This window comes from Plectropomus leopardus, chromosome 13 (assembly GCF_026936395.1).
Source record: "Plectropomus leopardus strain MGB_pleo_1.0 chromosome 13, ASM2693639v1, whole genome shotgun sequence".
Lineage (NCBI taxonomy): Eukaryota > Metazoa > Chordata > Actinopteri > Perciformes > Serranidae > Plectropomus > Plectropomus leopardus.
In genome coordinates, this window is record NC_142188.1 from 13,993,373 (window position 1) to 14,007,359 (window position 13,987).

Below are 13,987 nucleotides of genomic sequence, written 5' to 3' on the forward strand. Positions count from 1 at the left end.
CTGCAGTGATCTAAAATCTGATGGCAAAATCGCGTAGGCTTTTTGACGAGGGAACCAAGGCGATGCTAGCTTGGCCTACTGAAAAACGTCATCCATGGGGCACTCAATTACATGGCAAGAATGGGCTCTTGGTTATTAGCATGGCACCTTGCATACTCCTCTAAACACAATAGCAAAGTCCAGAGGTGGTTTGATAGAAAAAAAATGATTACTTGCCCACCTCTGGTTTGAATCTTTCTCATTACTCTATGTCAAACAACTCTCCATTAACCTGAAAAAAGGACACAAAAACATAAGCTAAAAGTTGGAGAATATGCTTTTTCTCCACTCAGCTATGTTGAATGTATAATACAGGAGTGCAGCCTAAGTGAAACAATTTCCCACCCATTTTGCAGATGGGCCACAGCAGAGTCATTACCTGCGTGGCATAATTGACAGTGAACACAGGCAATCCTGTTAATTGATTACCTCGGCTTTTGCTAATGGAAAATGCAAAGCCTCATTGTATCTTCCATAGAGCCCCTGTCAGGAACATTTTCGTACAAAGACTACCAGAAACACATCCAATAATGTCTCTACACTTTCCCCCACAGACCCCAACATCTGAATACATTTCAGATTGTTTTAATCCAATGCATAATTACCTAGCCTATAGGATGAGGATTCAGGCAAATATTTCACAGTGGCACATATCTGGCACACTCCTGATCAAAAACAATAAAACCCCTCAGGGGACCACGTGTCTCTACAGAAATATAACTTAATTAAGAGCATGCCCAGTTTCTTTCTTTATTTTCCTTTATCCAGGTTGAGATGAGGATGCGGGGGTTTGGGCCCCTCTCCCCTCTCGTCCAGGATTCAGCCTCCAGCTCCTCCTCTGATGCATCGTTTGCATCAGTACTTGGGAACACTTGTCCGCGCGCTGCTGCACCTCCCCACAGTGCATTCACGGACTCCACTTTACCAGGTGATGACAGACACGCGCTCAAGAGTCAAAATGATATGTTTTTAACACGGCCCGAATTCGGAATTAACATAGAATGGAGACGCGCCTCGGTCACTGCCTTTTTATCATTTTCTCTGAGTGGATTTGGCTCTTCACCCTAACTTCCATCCAGGGCGGAACAAAAGCGGAGCTAAGGTGCATTCCCTCGTGCCAGCTTCCGCTAATTACAGCATTTCCCCGGGAACTGTCGGAGCTGGATTTGACTCATTTTGGCGAGGCACCAGCTGAAGAATTTGTTGGATTTACGGAGGGGTCACCGGGCGCCAGACCCACCGCCGGCGGGGACGAAGAGCACAACGTTGCGGAATTAACGAGCGGAGAAAGTTCGTCCAAAGTACAGCCACGCTTAGAGGGGAATAACACAAGTTGTGTCCAGAAGGACGCGTTGGACGGTCAGCAAAAACTTTCCCCCCCGAAAGTGTTTTCTGGAAGTGCTTCACCCGCGGCTTCTCCCAGCGAGGGTAACGCAACCGAAAACAGCACCGGTGATGGCAAAAACAACAGCTTTTATGCAGAAAATGGGGCGCAGGTTGATGTGACAGTAAACGAGGATGTGCCCCGTTGGAGACGAACACGGAGTCCGAGGAGCGCAGAGAATTGGTCCGGATTCAGAGCCGAGGAGGACGGAGAGGACGCGTCGTTCTCGGACCCGGAGGAGTTTGAGCTCACAAGTTCGACGTTTGCACTCACCGGGGACACGGCTCATAACCAGGCGATGGTGCACTGGTCCGGACAGAACAGCAGCGTGAGTAGTTAATGTGCTCCAGTTTTACGCACGGACCTGTTTTGACGCAGTGTGGTCACTCAGTGTTCACTCACATGTCTTGTGCGGTAATTTGGGTAATTTAAAGCAGTTAGTTTTGACTGGGCGCACGAGGCGAAATGGAGATTTAATGTGTAGCTGCTGAGAGGCTGCAGGGCTTCAGGGAATCAGCCTTGCCTTGCCTCATCATCTCTATCTCTCGCTAACACGCGCGCGCGCTCACACACAGACACACACACACACACACACACACACACACACACACCATCTATGCTATTGTTTATTGATTAACTGACTTGGTGGGTAGGCTGAAGTTTAAATGAAAAAAAGTCGAAATAAATCAAGTTTAATGTTATGCATAGAGTTGTGTAATTTTTTGTTAGTTGCTTAAATGAATTTTAATTTTTTGCGCATGTATGACACAAATGAACCTTTCAATGCACCTTATTTTGCAGTCCACCTTACTAAAAAAATATAGAATCTAATGCTACTAAAGTTCAGCAGCTCACTGAAACAGATAGTGAGGGCTCAAACTAAAAGTCATTATATATCAAATAGTTTGAAATGATAATAACAATATTAATAATGTAACCTCACTTATATAACATACTTTACACAAAGCTTCATGTGCTCTACAATAAAAAGGGAAAACAATAAATAGGGAAAATGTTCAAATAGCATCATAGTAGGCTAATGTTGTAAAATATTAAACATAGGCACAGAGAGAGAGAGAGATACATTGAAAGCTAACAGGAATAGATGTGTTTTAACCTCTAGCTAACCCAGTTTGGGAACATCCAATTTTCTTATATGTGTACTGAACATCTAACAACCCACAAAGGAGGATGTGAGTGAATCTGAAGGCACTCAAAACAACAGGGAGTCTTCGATGTAAGCCATTTAGAGCGTTACTGTATATACAAGCAAAGAGACTTTAAAATCAACCCTAAAAGATACTTAAAGCCCTGTACAGTTCAGCCAAAAAACCCCACTCCCATGCTCTCTCTTTCTTGTTTTGATCAGGAGTCAAGAAGCAGAGTTGGAATTATTTGTAGTCCCTAAATAGTATTTTCAACAAGCCCAGTGAAATGTGTTGTAGTCTAGGCCCGCTTGAGATGTAAGCATGAATTAGCTTTTTGACATCTTGCTGGCTAAAATTGCACCCTGGCAATATTTCAGAGATGAAAGAAGCTGATTTGGAGGTGTGATTTAATGCTAAGAGCAGAGTCAAACACTATCAAAGAGGGCCTAGGCTTGATCTTGGGTACCAGAGATCCAACATTCTTGGATGGTGCATCTCTTTTGGCCTCGGGGCTTCGCAAAAATATTTATGTCTTGGTTGTCTTTCATATAATTTGTGTAATCGTGTGTCATTGGCGTAGCTGTGGAAATTGACACAATGACATCATCTAAGAGCAGACTGAAAACAACATGAGATCAAGTCTCAGTCACGTAATGATGATTTACAACACCTTCAGCAACACCAACCCGTTTCACAGGCGGGGTTATAACAATGCTGCAGTCAAATGCATCTAATGCAGCCAACCAGAACAGAACCTGAAATGTTTAAAAACATTAAACTTCTGTAACACTTAATAAACATATATTTAATTTTACTGTTAGTTTGTAAAAAAAAAATGCAAACAGAGGTAAAAAGACACCAAAGTGAACCCAAGCAGTTAGTTGAGTTATGCTGTTTTATACTATTATTGACATTAAAGGAACGGTTTGATATTTGGGGAAATATGAATATGAAGCTACAGCGAGCTGGTGATTACCTTAGCTTAGCATTAGAACTGAGGCAGGTGGAAACAGCTGGCCACGAGCACCTTTAAATTGACTAATTAACATGTTAAATCTTGTTTATTTAATCTGTACTCAAACTGAAATGGTTGTGGTTTTTGCATGGCAGTGAAATGCATGCTGGAACAATCTCCTGAATTTTTAAGCTATTTCCTCCCTGTTTCCATTTGTCATGCTAAGCTAGAAGCTAATCACCTGCGAGCTTTAGCTTCATATGTAGCATGCAGACATTACAGACATCTAATTACAGACATCTCTGCAACAAAGCGAATAGGGATAAAATGGTTTTCAGTTTTACAGTAAGCCGCTATAAAAATAAAGTTAATATTACTGTTGAAGTTTTCAATTTATAAAAATTATCACTAATCCCTGTTTGATTACCACACTTTAAAAAAATGCATGGTTAATACTGTCCTGCATCAACCAAAGTTAGCAACAGTCTCCTGGACGCAGGCACAGCATGTAGCGTGGGATTGGTTATCTATTCCCTTGTTTACAGAATCGACATGCAGGAAGAGAACCCAGTGTTGCTATTGGTTCTTTTTTCATCAACAGTGACGCAGACACTTGATCAAGCATTTCAAGGACAGGTTTTTGCCATCCCGACACTTCATTTTTGGACTTACTTGTCTCTAGCAATGCATCTGTCTGGGAAGGGGATGGGGCTTACCAAATTTGTATCTCCATGATGATCTGTGTTCCACTTTCTACCTAGAAACCACTAGAAACAGGCAGTCTAGTCTTGGGAAGTCTAGTGGAATGGCAGTAGTTCACATTTTCACACCCCCGAGTAACTAACACACATAAAACCCAATATAAAAGCATTGTCACAATATGGGAACCTAAGTTTTAATCAGTGCACAACTGCTATGGTTTTCTTTTGTTTACATAAGGTATTGGCTGTGTTAATATTTTAATATCAACCGGTATGCAATCTAAAAGTGCATGGTGCTGCTGATTATATTTGTAGTTTTTAATATAAAACTTAGTGAAATTATTTCAGTGTCAATATTTGTTTATTTCTGGGTTTTTTAAAAACATTTCAGCAAACTATTGGACATTTAAACAGTAGCACAATATTACAGATAACCATGATTATTTTGGGCACTATAATCGGGGCATGTAATTTTGACACACATATCGTCCCTAAAGTTGAATAAGTGTGTTCCCAGAATGTTGAATTCCCTTTGATTAGAATAATTCACTTTTAACAAAAAACAAATGCACAATATACATTTGAGCATATGTATGGGAGTACCCTGTGGGTAATGTATGATAAACAGAAAGTCATACGACATTAATAGAAAGTCCAAAGTATTATCACACATTCTGGAAAATTTTGTCTCTAATTAGCATCATTATCACCAGGATTTGGCATCATCTTTTTCACACTTACATGATGAACTTTCAAATCCTGCTTTGAGAGATTATCCCCCCCGATGACACAGAGTCTCATCCCGCCTACTAACAATGTAATGTGTGTGTGTTCCCACTTCTGCAACGTGCCACACCCTCCCTCTCTGTGTAGGTGCAGGCCAGGCGGTCACCAAGGAAGCCCGCAGATTTTCCAGCTGGTGTATAAATCTATTTAAAGTAGTAATCTGTTTCAGAAGTGGCCAATTTCCCTTTCCCTAGATAAACGTTTTTGTTTAACTTGTGAACAGTTACAGTTCAGTCATAATGGCTGCAATTAGCCTCCCTTGCTGTATGAGAAGTATGAAAGGCTTAGCAGCCAGTCACACATCAATAGGCAACCTTATCTTACAGGCCGAATAAGAAGAGGGAGACAATTTGTAAAATGTTTAAGTAGATGCATTGGCCAACAAATTCAAATAAAGAAGAAAGAGTTTATGGGCTGGTGAATGCTTGTAGTGTTCATGTATGTTCATGTATCTCCTCCAGCTTGTTAATGTGACTCAGTTTGTGTGGGGAAGTGCTGCTGTGGTTAGACACTTGAGGCAGCTGTAACATGTTGACTACATGAAATCAAGTCTTCACACTTAAAAAAAAAATCAGTCATTTGTTAGTTATCTATATTGTGCAGCCTACTATGATGTGTTGGTTGCAAATTTTGAAATCTGATAACTGGTTTAGTTGTGGGTCTACAGAACATCAGCCAATTTGTGCACACTGTGAGACACATTGTCTGAGCTCGCTATTGACTTTGATATTTAGTTTTCCTGTCCAATTCCAGATTTTATTTTGCCAGTCATTTGCTGCTGAAGCCTCGTTGTTGGATGTTACTGTTCTTTTATCATTTGTCCAATTATCACGGTTTGAAAACTAAGCTGCAGTGTCATTTTGGCTTTTCAATCAACATGAAAACCACAGAAAATGTAAAAGAGTGCTCAGTCCATTTTTGCTACCACACTGACTCGTTGTTTTTGTCCATCTCTCGCCCGAGTTTGTGCTTCTCATGTATTAGTACACACTGAGGTCACAGAGGCAGCCATTAGTTTCTCTAAAAGTGAAGAAACCTGCAATATATGATCACTGACCTCTGCTTTGACAGTATATGCAGAATCCTCAAAGACTTTTCTCACCATCTACATCAAAATATAGTCCATCCCCTGATTGATAAAGAAGATTTTTTTAAAACTTGTTTTCCAAGGTGTACTTCTTGCTTCTCAATCAAAACAAAAATGACAGCCTGCTGGCTACCTGTATAGACAAACAGACCCATATGTATGCCAATACATGAGCGGCACAACCTGGGCTGGGTTTATCACAGATCCCAAATAAGAAGCTGGGCTATGAAGCCAATTTTTATAGTGGCCCAACCATGTAACAACAGCTTATGAAAGTGTCACGTAATGCCATTGGGCTCAAAAAGACTTTTTCTTAGCGACTCACTATAGTGGCCATTTTAACATACTAAAGTTTATAGGCCACTTAGTCTGCAAGGTATTTCAGTTTTGATTCTAGTGTTCCAGTTCCTTTATAAAATCCAAGTAACGTTACTCTTAAAAAAAAAATAAAGCAGGCGAAGTCCTTCTGAAATCACATCTCGTCTGGTCCAGTTGCCCGAACAGAAAAAATGAGCTTTTAGGACATCAAAAGTGGATACAGAGGTGAGGGATCAGCAGAGAGAGTGGGGGGTAACTGTGGGATCCTGACACTTAGTATACCGTGAGGAGCAAGTATTTTGCCTAGATAAACTGTAGAGGTTGAAGCTAACTATTACTTTTCCTTTCTGGGAGACATGAGGTGCTAAAAAAAATCCTCGCTGATACATGCTGATATCTAATGTTTTAGCAAGCTTCAGGCATTTTGTTCACATTTCATCCATTAGTTGTGTATTGTGGCGCGGATAGTTTCCCTTCCCTGGTGGGTGTGGCTTTTGGGGTACGCATTGCACTCTGTCCCTATAAAGACAACTAGTACCAGCCAGTCACAGGGAGAGCAGGGTGAGTCATGTCCTTACTGAAGTAGTCAGCTTGGCAAGTGAAAGTCTCTAATGAGCTTCCTCTATGGCCCAATGATACAAAAGATCTGGGTAATGTAAACTTTGTTGGCAATCATGCGCCGTCAAACATTTTTTTTAGGAATGAACGGGGCCCTGCCCACATGGTTTGTCATATGCAACATTTTTATACCAAAAGTCTTCTCACCGAATTTGAATCATTTAACTGCAGCATGCTTTAAGGATTTAAATACAATGAAAGGAACTGTAATAGAAATATGTAGCAATAATGTGGGCAAGTAAACCAGCAGTACTACTGAGAAGGTGTATTTACTTTATTCACAACTCTAATGTAACATCTTCGCTGCCGTAGCCTTGAATGGTTTGACTACAGGAGGCAGTATGGTAGATAAATAATTTCAATCAACTTGTGTTCCAGAGGATGTTAATCAAATATCCACTGGGCTTTCATTAGCAGTCAACCAAGAGCACAGCATGTTTTACCACAGGAAATTTAAGAGCCTAAATGTCTGAAGGTTATTTAGTGCACAGCAAAGCATGTTTGATTTAGTTAGGTTTTACAAGTGCAACAGGCTGTGACTTGTGCTTCATTGGTGGGCGTTCGTAAAAAAACTGTCTGCTGGCCCATTGTGTCCTCTGTTGCCTTATCTCTACACTAAGCTTTAGTTACACTCTCTAACATAAAATGGAGAAAACTGGTGCAGTGCTGCACGAATGATCACGACACCAAGCTATCCGAGAATTAATGTGATGGAGAGTTTTGGATTTTTTGATTGCGTAGACAGACTAATTGTAGCTAAGGTGAGGCTTTTTCTGACTAGAATACAACTGCCTTAAAACAGGTAGAGTCTATATGGCTTTATTCATTTTGCATTTGCGTGTAACTGATGCCGACACTATATTTTTAGGCCTCTTTGCTGGCGAAAGCTGTGACCGGAGTCATTGTTTTTCCAGAATTTTGGTCTTTCCTATTGTCATGAACTAAATATTTCAAGAAGACCTTAAGGAATTTTGCACCAACGCCCCCTTGGAATCAACAATGAACTGATAAGATTTTGGCCATCAAAGGTCAAGGTCACTGTGACCTTGCAAAACAATTTGCCCCTTACTCAAGAATTGATACGCTAATTAGTTTTTCAAAAAGATGACAAGACAAAATTAATCAGATTGTCCAACAGCCATCATCGATAGTTCAGAAAGTCAGTCGAGTGTTGTGACTTAGAATTTGGGGTTAAATACGATACTGGAGTTTCTAACTTCGATACAGTACCTTGAAAAATGTTGATATTCAATACTTTTTTCGATACCATGGGGAAAAATTGACGTTGAGGGTATACAAGTTAATTTTTTTTACTAAATTGAAAAATATGACAAGGCTATAAAATGACAACGATGGCGACTTATCTCTTCTTTGGTGGCAGAGAACAGAAGATTTAATATGCATCAGTAAATCAATATTTTTGACAACACTACAGTAATGTTAGCATGTCACTTAGGTGAGAATGAGGAGAAGCTGATGGATATTAATTCTACCACATATTCAAGGATTAGGCTATGTGGGCTGAGTTAAAATTTAAATGAATGAACTTAGTTTTAATTTGCTCAGCCTTTATCTTTTGAAACTTGATAACCCTCATTAGCATGTTTGACTTTTATTCAGGTGTTGTAGTTTTCTCTCACAGTCCAAACACATGCAGGTAAAGTGAATCGGAAAGCCTAAACTGCCTGCAGGTGTGAATATGTTTGTCATTCTGTGTTAGCCCTGTGAGATTGTCGAACTGTCCTGGGTGTTGCCCATTGCGTGCTGGGAGAAACCCCAGCCCCTCACGACCTTGAACACATCTGTCCTATTTTGTTTCTACTCTATCCAGCTGTTTTAAATGCCACGCGTATAATGTTAATCACTTAAAATTCTCCACAGAAGAGATACAGGCAGCATACTGTATTATTTATTAGATACCACAGGTGATAGATACTTTAGAAAATAAAAATGTACTTGTGTCCTTATTGTGTTTAGAAGCATGAAGTCATCAGAGTTTGAAGTGGACGTCATCCTCCTCTCTTTTTTCTTCTTGCTCCTCCTTGTTGGGTTCAATGTGATGAAGATTCATACAGCATCCAGGTTATTTCTTGCAGTTTTTGTCATAAAATGATCAAGTATTTGACAGAAAGCTTGTTTCTGCATCTTACAGGCCTTGAGCTTAAGCTTGCTCTTCAGTGTCCACTGCATTCAGTTCGAGTGACAGTTCTTTAGGACTCTTCATTTCTTGTCAAAAAGGGACCCTGTAATCTTTCTCTACCTTGAGCTGAATGGGCACTCTTGTGTACTCTAAGCAGTCAGTGTCTGGAGCATTTGTTGAGTCTTTCCATCTTTAGCAAAGGGCTTTCTTCTCACGGGAAAAAATACCCTTTTCTTGAGCAACCTTGAGGAGCAGCTTGAAGTAGCTCCTCCATCTTACAGCTATTGAATGTTTATGCCCTACTCATAAATACTCAAGTCCATGTTTTGTCGTAATTTCAGCTCCTCCATATTCTACTGGAGGGCCTCCTCCTCTTCAGAGCCCTTGTTTGCTTGGTAGCTTGGTGCGGAGCTTCTCCTCATCTGCCTCTTCAAATTGGCAATGGGCCAGGTACGCAGTAGTTTAATCCGAATTCCTTGTTGCTTCTATGACTCACTGACTGAACGGGGGATAAAATACTGTATCCGATGGCATTCTCCAGTTCCACTTTAAGATTTTACTCAAACTCCTTAAGTCAAAAACCAACATAACTGAGCATTACTGTAGTATGTTATCTTCCATGTTGTTTTGCTATCGGTCTTACTGAATATTAGGTTTGTACTATGAGATGAGCAAGCTGTCAGTCCTGTCCATTCAATGAAAACAATTGATTTTTTCCACTGAAATAATTCAGTTTTATTCAATCATTAATCTCCACTGTCCTGTGGAGAGTGAGGCGCTTCTGTACCTCAACTACACATTAGAAAAAGTCCATGAAAAATAGCACTTTGATGCATCTAAGGCTACATCCACTTTAATAACTACTCTGGCGTTTCTAAATCTCTTTAACAATTACCGTTGAAAACGGAGCCAACCCAATTTAAGTTTGAAAACTTTGACTTTTGAAAATTATGACGCAGGCACTGCCATTTGATTTCCACTTGAGTCTTATCATTCATGACCTGTCAAACCACCGTGTACATACCTGGTACAGAAATAATGGTGCTGAAATTTTGCATGTACGGAGACCATTTTTATCTCAAAACATTCTACAATTAAAATATATTAGTGTGGCTTTAAACTTGCACAAATTTCATGTTACCGCTGTAATCATTTAAGACATTTAAGTTTGTGAGGCACAATCAGTTAAAGATCAAACGGAGCGAGGGTTAATTCATGATAGAGACTTTTTTTTTATCCTAGCTCATTATGAGATGTTAACTACAAGGATATACCTTGTCAATGCAACTGCATAAAAGCAACAAAAGTGCCACTGAAACGATTTCTGCAGTCAATGTGCAGCATGGCTTAATGGATGTAAAAAACTCTTCATTCAAAACAGTCAGTGGAAAGTTAACTTAAACTTTTTAACATGAGCTTAAAACTTATTTAGATCAATATTACAGTGATTTGGGGCCTGCTGTAGCAGATGTCATTATATAGATTAAAATCTTGCCAATGTGCATTATATTCAAACAGTATTAATGCCAATTAAAATTTGTAGGATGTTGTAATGTTGAATAATGTTTTGGTACATGGGTACAGTGTTATAAAAGGTAAAGGAAAAGTAGAAATGTATTTTAATTTGCCATTTGTAAGTCACATCCCCTACTATCAAAATATTTAACAGCAGTGTAAAAACACACTGATTTGTTTTTATTTTGAGAACAAAGCTGACAACACTCAAGGAAAAAATGTCTCACATAAAGTTATTTGAAAGATATTAAACACAGACTATAATTAAATATATAGTATGCAGGTGAAAGAAGGCTGAAACAAAAAGTACAGAATAGTGTGCAAAACTTGAGGAGATAAGAAATAAAAAAACAAGCCAAGAGAGCGTTATCACTTTTCTCAACTAACTATTCTAAAAAAGAAGAACCATATTCCCCAAAATGTTGAACCAGTCCTTGAAAAAAGTTTGAAAAGCTCCTTCTTTAAGTGTTGTTACAAGGACTGCATACATACAAACAAATGTGTCCTATTTCATAGAATGAGGAAAAATTCAGAAATAATTACACATCCGAGGGCAGTAGGTGTTCCTAAGAGTTAACCAAGGCAATGCAAAAATTATTTCCCATTAGATTATCAGTAATCGCCAAAAACTATGTAAAAGAAGCAAAATATTTTCCTTTCTTCATTCGATTCCACCAGAGCCAAATTTACAAAACATACTTATAATCATTTAATTTGATTGTCAGCCCTTTGGTTTCTCTTTGAGTAAGTAATAAGATTATAACCATGTTTGCTTAATTACCACTCCAATCTGTCAAAATTGAAACCTGCAGGACATCTAATTCGGTTGACGCTGGGGCCATTTTGTCAGTAATCGCACCTGTTCAGCCCTGGCTCTCCATGTTGTACCTTAGGGGGAACAACGGGAGGCTTAATATGATCAATGGTGAAATTGAATTTGGTCTTTAACACCTTTTCACCGTTTTATCTTGCCTGCCTCATCCACATCGATTCTACCTCCTCAGCATACCGTCACAAACAGCCCGGCTCTGGGCACTGTGATGCTTGTAGCTTCCTGCATATGGCATGTTGACATGCTCAGACAACCCTGTGGCCGCTGCTGTCAGTCCAGACCCCCACCAGCTCCTCTCTCCCCTGGGTGGCTGTGATGGACAGGCTGTGGAGAGAGGGGAGGGTTGCTATAGCATTGTTTCAGGGAGTGAACATCACACATCCTGCTAAAGAAACATAAATAAATTCATGAAATACATATTGATAAGAATTGTAACACCACAATACAACTGAAGACAAATATTTTTTTCCCTTACAAATTCCTGGATGTGGCATTGCCTGCATTGCATGGATAAACAGAGGGGCTTTTAAAAAAAAAAAAAATCTCTGCACTGCATAGAAACTACTGGCAGGCTGAGTTCAACTCTGCCAAGCCACCAAGCCTTCCCGTGGTGAGGATCTCTAACGCCTTGAAATCCTGCAGAGTGTGTCTTTTATCGGCAAGCTGTGTTCACCCCCTCTGGGTTTCTTTTCTTCTCCACTGCGTGCTGTCTAATAGAGCAGAGATTCCATAAAAATCAGCCAAAGATTTGATCCACCAGGATAAAGTTAATTTGGCTGGAACAATGCATAATGAGGTCTTACCTTCTATTTATTTATTTTTATTTTAGACAACCCTTTGTGTTTGCACTTCTTTGTGTTTGCTTAATGAATCAAACTTCTATTGTGCAAGTCCACGTTTTTGTTTCATGTGCTCTGCCTGTTTTCATTATGTTTCATTGCTTTCCAATTTAAAACTACAGCTGTATCTTTTAAATTTTTAATTTTTAAGTAAGGCTGGGCAATATTGAGAAAATCAAATATCATTATATTTTTGATGAAATATCTCCTTTTAGTATTGTGATAGATAGGCCTTTATTGTCATTGCAAAGGGACAATATCCTTGCCAGTTTAAAGAGCAAAAAAAAAAAAAAAAAAGAGCACTATTACAAAATAAGATGTAACTATGAAAAGCATTGAAAAACAGAGTTTTGAGTCTTTGCGTCTGTGCCATCACTTATTACTGTTGTAGTGCAGAGGTCTGATTTTAAAGACTGCTCCCGAACCGAAACCATAGTGTGCAAAACTGCACTTGCACCATGACCCAAACATATGCACCATTAGTTTCGTAAGCTGACCCAACCCCCAACACAATAGATCCGTGATCCGACTCAGATCTGCAAATCATATAATAACCATGCGTTGTCCAAATAATTCAGTCATTTTGGGACATTTCATACATATGAAACTAGGATTTAATATTTTTAAAGGAAGGTAATTCATGAAAAACAATTTCAATTAATATTTTTTCCATAGTTTTGTACTATTGAGCTGCAAATCTCCACAGTTAACATGCCCAATAATGATGCACGTGATTGCAGCTCTCATATTCTGCAGAAAAGAGAGCCGGCACAAAGTCAGCAATTGGAGGTTTAAAACGTTAAAACATTAAACTATATTAAGGGTTCCCACAGTCATGGAAAACCTGGAAAAGTCATGGAATTTCACAATCACATATTCCGAGCCTGGAAAAGTCATGTAATTAGTAAAAGGTAATTGAAAGTTTTGGAAAAGACATGAAATTTTGTTGTGTTCAATGAAATTTTGTCTATGTAAACCCTGTATTTTTATTCTCATTTATTTTAATACATTTATAATCCATCACCCAAAATCCGACCTTCAACCTCCAGCTTGTTCTTTTTTCCATAATCTGTTGATCACCACTCAAAAAGCTGAGACTTATCAAGTCTCGTGTCACGTTACTAATATAATTTCAATATACTGCCCTATTTTAGATCCCTCAGCAAGTTGGTGTGTTTAAATTAAAGCCAATACAGTCAGCGCCTCTCTGCTCCATCTATGAATCAGAAACACTCATTGGTTGTCATTGTAAATATTCTGTTTTTGGCCCTTGCTCAGTTGCCACCTCATTTTGTGTTTCATCACTCTGTCATTTTACAGTGGCCACCTGCATTACTCATTCATACAGTATGAGTAACACCATCTGGCTGCTGTAAGAAAAACCTCACATTCAAAACACTAACTTTGATTTACTCATTGAAGTTTCCTATTTGGATTTATAGTGATGCAAAAACAGACGGTTTCAAACACTGTTTGTGAGCCTATAAGGAGACATATGGGTTAGAGAAATCCTTCCCCAGCATATTCATCTAATCAGCTGTTTTACTTTATTCATGTCAGAGAAAATGTAATTTATTAAAGAGTCCGGGGAGCTTTTAGTTTGTCAACATGCAACTAATCTTCCA

At 39.2% G+C, this 13,987-nt stretch overlaps 1 protein-coding gene across 1 annotated transcript in view; it reads left to right on the forward strand.

Moving 5' to 3' along the window:
• The first annotated feature begins 733 nt into the window (after positions 1–733).
• The window catches only part of LOC121954446 (VPS10 domain-containing receptor SorCS1-like), a 60,144-nt gene continuing 46,890 nt past the window's right edge, over positions 734–13,987 (forward strand). The window contains exon 1 of the mRNA XM_042501942.2: positions 734–1,751. Within this exon, the coding sequence (XP_042357876.2) occupies positions 1,041–1,751 (711 nt within the window). The 5' untranslated portion in view covers positions 734–1,040. The remainder of the gene's footprint in view (positions 1,752–13,987) is intronic.